At 46.6% G+C, this 12,119-nt stretch overlaps 1 protein-coding gene across 9 annotated transcripts in view; it reads right to left on the minus strand.

Annotated features, from left to right (window-relative positions):
* DMD (dystrophin) overlaps positions 1 to 12,119 on the minus strand; it is a 1,834,617-nt gene that overhangs the window by 64,177 nt on the left and 1,758,321 nt on the right. For 6 of the 9 annotated variants that reach the window (XM_030304767.1, XM_030304766.1, XM_030304769.1 and 3 more), the window contains 4 exons: positions 5,544 to 5,710; positions 3,218 to 3,329; positions 1,461 to 1,597; positions 717 to 755 (listed from right to left, as the gene is read on the minus strand). In XM_030304767.1, the coding sequence (XP_030160627.1) occupies positions 717 to 755; positions 1,461 to 1,597; positions 3,218 to 3,329; positions 5,544 to 5,710 (455 nt within the window). Of the gene's footprint in view, positions 1 to 716; positions 756 to 1,456; positions 1,598 to 3,217; positions 3,330 to 5,543; positions 5,711 to 12,119 lie in introns of those variants that run through there. The other 3 variants (XM_030304772.2, XM_030304770.2, XM_030304774.2) reach the window with 2 other exon arrangements.

Genomic DNA, 12,119 nt, shown 5'->3' on the forward strand with positions numbered 1-12,119 from the left:
CTAATAACATTATAAACTCTGAGCTAAATCAATTATCTGTTGGTATCTAATATTAGTATTATTAATATACACCAGTAGTAATAACCAAGTCGACAGTACACTTTCCTTCCAGTGTAAATGTCGAACTATTTATGAGCTGCATATTTAGTTCGGAGAGGAGAGCAAAATGAGTTTAGTTCCAAACAGAGAAACTCATGTATATAGAGATGAGTCCAATAGCATACACACGCCTCATGGAAATTATTCCATCAAAGTCAACATCACACTATAAAACAAATTCTCTTGATTTTTAATGGTCCACTTAGAAGAGGCCCTCAAGAATAAACCATCATCCTTTTGAAGGTCCACAAGTATGAACTCTCAAAAACTATGGCTAAAGAACGTTATGATGTAATCAGAAGGCTCTTCCCTGCTTAGAATGGAAGGCTGTATAAACACGTCTCCCGGGACTGTAACTAACAACCCCTTGGTTTCTTTGATGATTGATTCCAGGCCAGGATTTCTGCCGGTTAAAACCTGACCAGGTGGGGACCTGAAAACCTCACTCTGATTCTCCTGATCTGTGGCGGATGGCCCTCGCAGCGTCTTATCACCGGAAGAAAAAAAACTGAAATGAAGGACGGGAACTTAATAGGTCTTTAAAACCAAACTAAACCAACAGAACAAAAATGGTCAAATCAAGCAAGCCAGCAGCACCCTTCAGCACAAGTACTCACGCAGAATCTACCGGCCAGAAGTTGATCAGAGTAACAGGACTGCAAAACAAAAAATGAGGTGGTGAAGAGAGACACAGGCAAACTCAGCCACAAACAAAGTAAACAAATCAAGAGAAATAAATAAATAAAGACAAAACAAAGTGCCGAGAAGTCAAAAATCAATAGAATTCAGCCAATTAAGCATGAACCGTGAAAAGCAACGGCCAAAACGCAGGTGGAAAGTGAGGTGAAAGAAAAACAAACAACTGTGCGATTGCCATCAGATATGGAAAACACAAGAGAAGGCTGAATACAGGTGGAGGTATCGTCATTTTGATCATGAGAATCATTGCTACTTACTGTGAAGAAATTTCCTGGGACTCTATTTTCTTTCAAGGAGATAAAAGCAACTAAGCACGACCCCACAATCAGATACAAAAAAAGACACACGCCTGGCGATTCGTGAGGGCAGAAAACCCCAACGAAAGGCTGGAATCCCTCATTTGTAAACCGTCCCACATTTCTTATCAGGGAAGCAGTAGGTGTCACGGAGCTGCTCTCCCTGGGAGATCCAGATTAAGTTTTGCAACAGGTAAGTGGCATGGGACAACCGACACGGGAAAATGGCAATTGAACATCAGCTTGTTTTTCTCTTTCCAGCTAAAGTAAAATCTAAAGAAAGAGAGAGGAGAGACTGTTTGCATTTGGGAGCGAAGGAGGGCACTCGGCGGAGAGGAGCTCAAAGAGGCCTTCACCAGTACTCACGTTTCCATGTTGTCCCCCTCTAAGACAGTCTGCACAGGCAGGTAGCCCATTCGGGGATGCTTCGCAAAATACCTTTTGGTTCGAAATTTGTTTTTTAGTACCTTGGCAAAGTCACGAACATCTTCTCCCGATGTAGTCTGAAAGGGAAATTGTGCCGAGATCAGACACACGAGGGAATGAGGTCAAGGTAAAGGGGCCACTGCGGTGTTCTGCCTCGGGGCGCTCATTCTGTAACTTAGGAGACCGTAGGGGTCAAGAGCGAAGTCGGTGGACAAAAACCGGGCCGGGCCTAGCATTAACCGGTAGGGTGAACTTGTCCACCTTGTTTACCTCTCGAAGGCTCAGACCGTCTGTAAAGTGGGGGTAATAATACCTCACCAAGCTGTCATGATGAAAAAACGAAGTCAAAGGAGCACCTCGTTTCTAAAGTCTTAAAGTTGACCTCAGGTTTGGCCACACTTCCTAGTACTTTAAGGAACGATCTGATCCACGCGGACGTCATGTTTCACCCCCTGAATCTCCCTCTCTTCCACAGCATGGCTCACTCTGCATCACTGAATACCTTTGCAAGAGGAATCAAAGTGAGAAAGACACTAGGAACCGGATCATGGCTCTATGATGGAAGACAGGAAAGTTCTAGAACAGAGCTTCTCAAACTTGGATGTGCGCAGCAACTACCTGCAGATCCTGCTACAATGCAGGTTGGATTTAACGAGGCAGGGGCAGGGCCCGAGTTGTTGCCTTTCTAACAAGCTCCCGGGTCCGGCGGTGCTGATGAGTCCCGGCAGCTAGTGGTTCAGTAACATCAGACCGACACCCAGATGTGTCTGACCACCCAGTCTATCTCCTTTCCATTTCACCGGTGATTTTTCCAAAGTTCTGTAAGCTACTGAACATTTCCTCAAAACGACATCTGAGGAGAAAGTTCCGTCTCATAATTCTAGAACACTGGGCAAATTACTTAAGGCCTCAGAGTACTCATCTGTAAAAAGGGGATGATAACAATAATACCTATTTCACAGAGTAGTTTTGTTTTGTTTTTTTTTTCTTTTAAGTAGGTTCCATGCCTAGCGTGGAGGCCAGCACAGGGCCTGAACTCATGACCCTGAGATTAAGACCTGAGCTGAGATCAAGAGTCGGACGTTTAACTGACCGACTTCCAGCTCAGGTCATGATCTCACAGCTCGTGAGTTCGAGCCCCGCGTCGGGCTCTGTGCTGACAGCTCGGAGCCCGGAGCCTGCTTCGGATTCGGTGTCTCCTCCTCTCTCTGCCCCTTCCCTGCTCACGCTCTGTCTCTCTCTCTCAAAAATAAACATTAAAAACAAAAACAAAACCAAAAAGGCAAATGCCTAGCATTAGTTAAGCAAGACTGGCCAAAAGCAGCGGATTCTAAATTCGAAGGAACCCACATTACCCCCTCCCCCCACGCCCCCCACGCCCCCCAGCATAAAACGTCTCCACACAACCGCTAGGGCGGTAACAAAATACAGCGGACAACGTCTTCTCGACAACCACCAAACAGAGATGAAAAATCTCTTCGTTCATCCTATGCTATTTGTGGAGTAACTTCGAGGCTTCGTTCTGTGCCAGGCACTGCCCTATGCGCTAGGGATAAAGTAAATCTGGAGCCCCTTTGGCGGGGGGACCGTCTCGGGAACTTCTAAATCACAGCTGTACACACCCTGTGCAACACGGTGCAAAAGTGCAACTCCTCCCAGGTGAGCTAAGTGTCCCGCCAGGGAGGCATCTGACTTACCGGAGTGCAGTATTCCACCATGGGATAGTGCATTTTGTGGCCTTTTGCAACTCGACCAGAAAAAAAGCAACTTTGGCAGATGTCATAGTTAAAGTGCTTCAGACTCCTGTACCTGGTTAAAACAAAAACAAAAACACACCCTCAGGCATTTCTTCACGTCGAAGGCCCAAAGAACACTCTTTAATAAACCTTCCACACGCTCCTATTTCTGCAAACAGAATGCAGTGTTCATTAATCCCACAGGTAAGCGATTGACTTCCTGCATTCACAGTTCTCTGGTGCTTCTCCCACAGTATCAAAACATTTTGGCAGGAAGATTATCCCATAAACATATGGAAGGAGGGTAGATGATTTCAGCTCTTCTTTAAACTCCACAAGGAACCCTTTCAGATCAAGTAGGAAGACCAAACACAAGAATTTGGAAGAACTTCCAGGAGAAAGAGATGGACGCGCTGCAGGCCCCTCTGGGGACAAACGTTTCCTGAAGCAATTATTTTCCAAACAACGTATCAAGATAAAAAGCAATTTCCGCAAATAAAGGAAAAGTACACGAGAACCCTCGTTTAAAATCCATCTCGCCTCAATCGCGTTTTCGGAACGACCGACACGATTCACCTCCAGGGAGTCGCGTGGCTGATCTCTTTCAGGTGCCTCTCTCCAGAAAACCCCGCCTCTCACCCACGCCTAAGGGAAGCCCCAAGGAAAGACAAAATCGGGGTGGACAAAAGAATCTGTCCTCTGTAAGGTGCCGGGGGGGGGGGGGGCGCACACCCCCATTCTCGGTATACGGTACTGTTTCCTATTCTCCCTGACTTTTGCTTTCTTAGAGAAGGACCCTAGCCAATTCAAATAAACACACTCCTTCTGCCACATATGGGCAGGTGGGGGGAGAGCTACCTTTTTTAGATCCCAACCATCTTTGGAGAGGAGGAGGCTAAGAAACAAGTGCCGAGTCCCCCAAATGATCTCCTTTGATAAGGGTAAAAGAATTAAACGCAAACCCCCTCTTTGGCCCTCCAGAGCCCTCCCCTTTTCTATTTTATGAGCCCTCCCCCGTCCATAAATCTCGCCAGCTAGGGAAGGTGAGGAAAGAGAGGTAGGAAGCGAAACGCCGTCCCCTGGGGCTCGCCCTCCACGTCCCCCATGGCACCGTTCTTACCTGCCAGAAACCAGGAAGGCAAACCGTTCCTTTGTGAGCACTGCCTACTCACTGTTGTCTACCTAGGCTTTAGAAACCTCTGAGGGTTTGTGTAAAACCTCTCTGTCAACACCATGAAGCATGGAAGGACAAACACCAGGGGTAAAAGAGTAGTGAATAAAAGAAAGCACACAAATGGTACAAAGTAGTTATTAGGAAACAAAGAAATAAAACAAGTCTAAGCATAAGTAGAAAAAGAGCATTTACATAGCTGTTAGGGAGATTCTGAACGGGCAGAGACTATGTGGCTAGTTTACAACTTTATGGCTTATTCATCGCTATGGAAACCTTGATGTTGATCCAGATGTTTAAATACATCCTCATTTCAAAATGTGGGCTCGGGATTATCGTTGAGTAAGATTAATTCGCTTAAAAATAGCCCATCTCCCCAAACAGGTCAACAAGGCTGAGGATTTAAGAGCCAGTGGTTTTCCGTGACATTTTCCGAAGATCAGAATAATAACCTGCTATGTTTCCTATCTCTTTCACTTGTAAATTCATAAAGAACCTTTTCATTTTTTTTTAGCCGCTTTGTGAAATTTTCATGGACTTGCACGCTTTATATTCCCTCAGAAGTTCATTAGGATACATGCAAAGAGCATAATCAGATTCACAGGTAAAGAAGGGCTGGGCTGCTTGAAACAATTCGTTACTCGAGGGAAGAAAAGAAGAGTAAGCAGCTGAGCTACCATGACAGGTCTCCCCACACAGAATCATCTCTGAGTTTTGTAACGGATTCTTAGAGAGTTTCTATAAACAGAAAAACAACAACAACAACAACAACAACACATGAAAACACCCCCAGAGAGACGGTTAACATTTTCTGGATCCAGGAAGGAGGCGGCACAGTTAATGCGCATACCCTGGACAGACAAGTATCTCAGGGGAGGCAGGCCATCAGTCAGTCGTGTTCCACCAAGGATGCGGCTCCGCGGAGCTCCACAGTGAAGGTGGAAAGGGACACCTGCCTGATGAGTCAGAGCCACCAAAATAGCCCAGCCATCGGGGCAGTCCACAGTTCGGAAAGGGAACGAAGAACTCAGAGCAACTGGCACAGGACATACAAGATCAAGTCCCAAAAGGTGACAACCACGCGGGAGGACGTGCCATAGTGGGGGTCCCGGATACCTGAATCCGATGATCGGACACTCCTTGCAGATGTTGCACTTGGCCTGGTGCTTGGCAGTTTCCGCAGCAGCCACTCGGTGCAGGACAGGCAGCCACACCATGGACTGGGGCTCCAGTCTCATCCAGTCTAGGAAGAGGGCCGCTTCGATCTCAGGCTTATTATTAGCCTGTGTGGACAGGAGGAAGGGCGAAGGGGGTGGGGGGGGGGGAGCGCAGGGCAAGAAGAGAAAGGACAGGAGGCATACGTCAGTACGGGCCCGAAATTAAGCAAAAGGCACAACGGGGGCCCAACGAGGCTCACTTTTCACAGCCCCTTTCTGCAAACGTCCCCCCAACACCCACAGGAGCCACCTGTCCCCTGAGGCTTCGGTAAACTGCCATTCCCGTGTGTGGCTGCTAGATGACGAGACAGCAGAGGAAACCAAACACGTGGAGGAAGGAGAGCAACACACACACCTGAGCCTCGACACCCCCCCCCCCCCCCGAGCTCCGGCGTTTGCACACGCACGTTGAGAAGGAGCCGGGAGTGAAATACAAGCGCTTACTGATAACATCTCGCAGGAGGTTAAAGAAAAACCAACTCAGGAATTATTGATTCCTTGTTTCTCCTAGAGAATCTATTTCTCAGTGTTTCACAGAATCATAATGAAGAGCCCTTAAAATTCATCCGGTCCCAGAGCTTCCTTTCACAGACTGGAAAACGGAGACACACACGAGGGAAGAACCCTTCCCAAGGCCGCACGATGGCCGAGCAGCTGAGACGCTACCAGAATCCAAGCCTCCTGGCCTAGTGCTGTCTTCACGGTGCCCTGTTGCTTCTCGTCTGTCCCTGTCGCTCTCCCTTTCAATGTCTAAATTTCATAAAACGCCATTCCTCCCAAACAGTTCACTGGTTTTAGAAAACTCGAAATACATTTACCTATCGCTTACGGATCACTATAGTCATGCATTTTGATTACATCTCTGGTGACCCTACAAGATAGCAGAGGTGTTTTGGGGTTGTTTTTTTTGGTATTTTCGGACTGAGCAATCTATCGTCCACTGTTTTTTTCTCATTGCCTCTTTCACGTCACATCTTCCATCTGGGATCACTTCTGCCCAAGCACACCCTTTAGAATATTCTTTTCAGTGTCTTGTTGGTGGGGAATTTCTCAGGTTGTTTGGTCTGAGAAATCTCTCTTTAAAAAAAGTTTACTTATTTTTGAGACAGAGAGACAGAGACAGAGAAAGAGAGAGACAGAGAGAACAAGCAGGAGTGGCAGAGAGAGAGAGAGAGAGAGAGAGAGCGCATTCCAAGCAGGCTCCCCGCTGTCAGCACAGAGCCTGACACGGGGCTCGAACCCGTGAACTGCAAGATCATGACGTTAGCGAAAATCAGGAGTCAGATGCCCGACCCAGGGAGCCACCCAGGCGGCCCTCTCTTTTTCTAAATCCATACTCTTGACAGCTATCTTCATTACATACAGATGTTTAGACTCAAAGGGGGTTTGTTTTTATTTTGTCTCGGCACACTGAATGATGATTCCACTTTACCTTCCCTGTTGCTACTGTTAACAAGTCAGCAGTAAAGCACACTACTGCTCCTCTGGAGGTAATTCGTCCTCCTCCTGTCTTGTGTTACATTTCTAGGGTTTATTGATACTTCTTAGCAGTCGCCGGGCTTCTTGAATCTTTAGTGTCTTTGGTCAGCTCTGGAATCTTCTCAGTCATGATCTCAACAAACAGCGCCTCTTCTCCATTTCCTCTCTGTTCTGCTTCCAGAAATCTATTAGATAAATGTTAGACTTTCTCAACCTAGCCCACGTTTTTGTCTGGACAGGCCCTCCTCGTGCTTCATTTCTAACAATCCCTTCTACCCTACCGGCTGGCTAGCGCTCTCTCTCTTGAGGAGCTTCCAGTCGGCTATTAAACCCATTCAGTAAGTTTTAAATGTTGGCTGCTGTACTTTTAATAGCCGCAAGGTCTATCTGGTCATTTTTAAGGTCATCTAAAAAGTCTAGGGCTCACTGCGGAGATTTTTCAATGTCACCTGTTGTTCTTTTAACCAAGTAAACGCTTTTCCAACAAGAATCTACGGATTCCGAGGTATGAAATTCCTATGGGTCTGCTCCTGCAGTCTGCCGTTTCGGCTGGTCCTCAGGCACCCTGGCTTGCTTCTTGCGGGCTTATTTTTTTTTTTTTTTTAACACGTACTACGGTGACCTTAAAAAAAATCTTCTGGAGATACCTGGAGCCCCAGAACGGAAGTGTTTTCTATAGACGCGACCGTCATTTGCTTTTGCCCACTATCCGGGGGGCAGTGCGCCTGTTCCGAGACCAATGTAAACGGAACATACGATGGGAAAATGTAGTATCACGCAAGTAATGAGTATTTGCACTGTAAACCCATGTTGCTTCTCTTGGAACGTGGCTCACTGAGAACGAATCTACTCGTACTGCTGACGGGAGCGCACCACGGTTTAAACCGACGGGTCATGCGGCTCACAAAGCTCACCACTCGAGCAGTAGTCCAGTCACTACCCCTGATTGTAAATTTAACAGTATAATGAGCCCTTGGACCTTGAATCTCCTAGCTGCGAAATGCTACCAATTTGAGGTACTGCTCGAAAGCTTGGGTTGAGCGCTTTTCTCTGTGGAGAGCGCCATCACAGAGGTACTCTGTGGAAATTGGAAAAAAAAAAAAAAAAAAAAAAAAAACAAGAATTACAGAACCCGAAGATCAAAGGGAGCGTGCAAGCGAACTCATCCTCTTGGAACGGCACCACAGAACTGTTAGACCTTCCATGACCACGGAGTCCAAACTCTGATGCAATGCCAGTGTGCTCTTACCGCCACTAGAGAACCATCGGCCGGGTGAGGGAGCAAACACCCTCAGTGGATGACCTTGAACACTTGAGTACAGGTACGCCTGTCAAAAGCGCGTCATCACACGGAGCTGAAATCCACAGAGCAGAGCAGAGGCCGCAGAATCCAGCCACGGAGAGTTCAAACCCCAACCATTTACTGGCTGTGTGACCTTGGCAAAGTAACTTTACCGTTCCGTGTCTTAATCTATAAACAGCACCTGCCTCAGAGGGTTGTCTGAAGATTTCAATGAGTGGAATGAAAGGCACTTGGAACCCCGTCTGGCACAGGGCAAGACCAGAAACCCAGATGGTCTCAGGCTTTACAGAGCCCTTCCACGATTTTACCAGAGCGGTCATGTCTGTCCATGCTGCTTCACCCCTGCTCTTTTATTTACTCCTCATGGGACATGCCTTCGTTTGCCACAGTCCTTTAGGAAACTACTTTCCAAATATGATCTGCTGGGAATGGTCACTCCACTGGTCTGGACAGTATAACTGGATGACTTTCTTTTATTCTGTTGTACGTGCACATAGGGTTTCTATTCGGGTATAATCTCTGGCTATTTCCCAGTGCATCCAGCAGACCCAGCATCCAACAAAACGCTTCAAGAAAAGAATTATGGAACTTGATTACGGAAACACTGCACTCATTATATCTGCCTCTTAAAATTCTTTTCTTTTTAAATTTTTTTTAAGTTTCTTTATTTGTTTTTGATAGAGCGCGCGCGCGAGCAAGGACGCACACACGTGTGCATGCACAAGCAGGGAAGGGGCAGAAAGAAACAGAGAATCCGAAGCAGGCTCTGGGCTCTGAGCCGTTGGCACAGAGCCCGACGTGGGGCCCGAACACGCAAACCTAGAGATCACGACCTGAGCCGAAGTCGGACGCTCAACTGACTGAGCCACCCAGGCACCCCTGCCTCTTAAAATTCTTAATGCGTGTTAACATACTAAACGCTGAGCAGTCGTTGGTAAAGAAACACGTCAAACTTTGTCTGACCTCAGAATTTCCCATACTAATTATTCAGTGAGCCCAAGACCTTTACCTTTCAAAAAACAAAACAAAACAAAACAAAACTCCAAGGCTTGTCAACACCACAAGGTCCTCATGCTGGGTTGGGCATAATGGGAAATGCTGTTCTTGGCTGTTTTCAGTGATTCCTCTAGTCTGTACTTGCTCAGTTGGGACCTGTGTCCTTTCCCTTTGGTCAAGGACCGGGCTGTTGGTTTGGGCCGGCTGTACCATCTCATCAAAATTTTTAAGAATTCTGACTCTCCAAGCCGAGAGATTAGCTGTTCTTCCCTGCTTTGTGTCCTTTTGGTGTTTTTTACACTTCTTTTCTTTTGACATACTTCTTCCATTTGAAAGCACGTGTTCTGTCTTCATCAAAAAGTCAGTGGTGAGGGGCGCCTGGGTGGCGCAGTCGGTTAAGTGTCCGACTTCAGCCAGGTCACGATCTCGCGGTCCGGGAGTTCGAGCCCCGCGTCGGGCTCTGGGCTGATGGCTCGGAGCCTGGAGCCTGTTTCCGATTCTGTGTCTCCCTCTCTCTCTGCCCCTCCCCCGTTCATGCTCTGTCTCTCTCTGTCCCAAAAATAAATAAACGTTGGAAAAAAAAAAAAAGTCAGTGGTGAAAATATCAAGCAGGGCCAAGGTCGGCCAGGAGCCACCGCCGCGAAAGCGCGCGGGCGGCTCGGGCCGACGCAAATCCAGGATTCAGCCTTCTCTGGTTAAACCAGGACTCCCCCCGGGTTCTATTACAGCGGAGTCCGCTACACTCGCTTTTTTCCACCTTGTACACAAAAGCACAATGAGAGACTCTGTCAAAGGAGCTACAAGTTTCAGCTGCAACACGTCCTCCAACCATCTCTTGCTCCACTGGTCTAGAAACGAACTTTATCAAAATAAACCCTTTCTAGCTCGGAGACAAACCAGTACAGACAGCCAGTACAATGGCGAGCAGCAGTAATTCATTCCTCCTGAAAACGTGGATTTACTGTTGCTTAAGCTGACCCTAAGATATTTTTTTCCGACTCGGTTTTAAATGATCGTGTGTTCAATGGTGGATTAAAAGCCGTGCTACGGAGGAAAACTTCACGCTTAATGCAGGGAGTGTGATAAGCACAGAAAGCTCCTATTCATTGCAGAAGACGGCAAGTAAAACTCTGACCGTGAGTCAGCGACAAATGCAGGTGTAAAACAATAAAAAAGAAAGCAAGAAACACCATGACCACGACGTGTAACTAAAGGCAAACCAAGTACAGCGTGAGGAAGTGGGTCTCATTACCCTCAGAACTGTTCAAACCCTTCTTAGAAAATGCTGTCGAGTTCTGGTGGCTACAGCTGACCCAGAACTTAGACAAGGCTTGGCAGAAAGGCACAAGGATAATTAAAGGGTTTGAGAGACCTACGAGAACAGTTTAAGGGAATTGGGATTATTTAGCCAAGAACAAAAAAAGAGAATGTGCCAGAAAGAGTGGCTGAAGGGGCGATTTAATAACAGTTTTCAATTATGTGAATGGCTCTTGCATAGGGGCCTGCGACCAGCTGTTCGATCCCTCCACTGAGGACAGAACAAGAAGAAACAGGCTTAAGCAGCATGAACGATTTAGGCTGTAACTCATACAGAATTTCCTGATGCAGAAAGTTGTTAAAGCATTAGTGTGAATTACCAAGGGAAGCTAGAGAATGTTCTGCCTTTTCAAAATACTATAGATTCTCTTGTGCTTAAAGGCTGGAAATCCTCAAGGTTCTTTCTAGCTCCCAGGACGGGAGATCCATCATTTTGGCTCTTTTAAAACTGCTCACCGATGCCAACTGACAGCACCGAAGACGAGATACGGGGATTCACATTCTCTTTCTGTTTCGATCTTTCATTTTTACTACAAACCATCCTGTATCCTGGTGGTATACTCCCTCTCCTTTTGTTTGGCAATAAAGAAGGAAAGAATTAAAAACCAGGCAAAGCTTCCATAAAGAGCTGACAGAACTAAAACTAAACCCCAGCTAAAATGACGTTCTGGCCTTCTAGAAAAAATAAATAAGGGCAGATTGGCCGAAGAGGAAGCTGTTGAGGACAAAGGGCAGGTATGATTGTACCGAGTTGAAATCATCCTTTTAGGTGCCATTATTTGCTGGCCTACATGTAGGCCTCCGATTGTTTCTCTCGGTATCAAGGATGACCTTGCCCTCTCTCCCTGAAACGCCACATGGAAAGTTTGGAGTTAGGGGGATTTGCCGGGGTTCAGAATAACTTTGGGGTTTCTCTCATGTTATACTTTCCGTAAACCCTTCGGCACCAAAGGACCAGGCCCTAAGTGGCTGCCACGGAGTCAATCTGAACGTTCATTTTTCTATCGGGATAACAGTATTAGTTCGTGGCTGCAGAGGAAACGGGATGGGAATATTTCTCAGCATGCCCAACACCCCAGCCACCACAAACACATACACTGTACTTTTAAGAGCGGACAGTGAGCATCTCAACTTCGAGGTTTTTGAAAAAAACATGACAGTGCTTAACAAACTGAAAAACTGTAGAAAGGGAAGTCAATGTTATGCAAGAGACTACCCAGTGGTTCTCAGATGATTCAAAAAAAAAAAAGAATTAACAACCTAAAAACAATACATGTCTAAACCTAAAGACAGGAACTAGGCTTCCATCCCCTCCATCCAAGCTTGCAGAATTGAATGGAGTTGAACGAGGGGACAGGAATTAAGCCGCAGTGTGACCAC

The sequence above is a fragment of the Lynx canadensis genome, chromosome X, assembly GCF_007474595.2.
Source record: "Lynx canadensis isolate LIC74 chromosome X, mLynCan4.pri.v2, whole genome shotgun sequence".
Taxonomy (NCBI): domain Eukaryota; kingdom Metazoa; phylum Chordata; class Mammalia; order Carnivora; family Felidae; genus Lynx; species Lynx canadensis.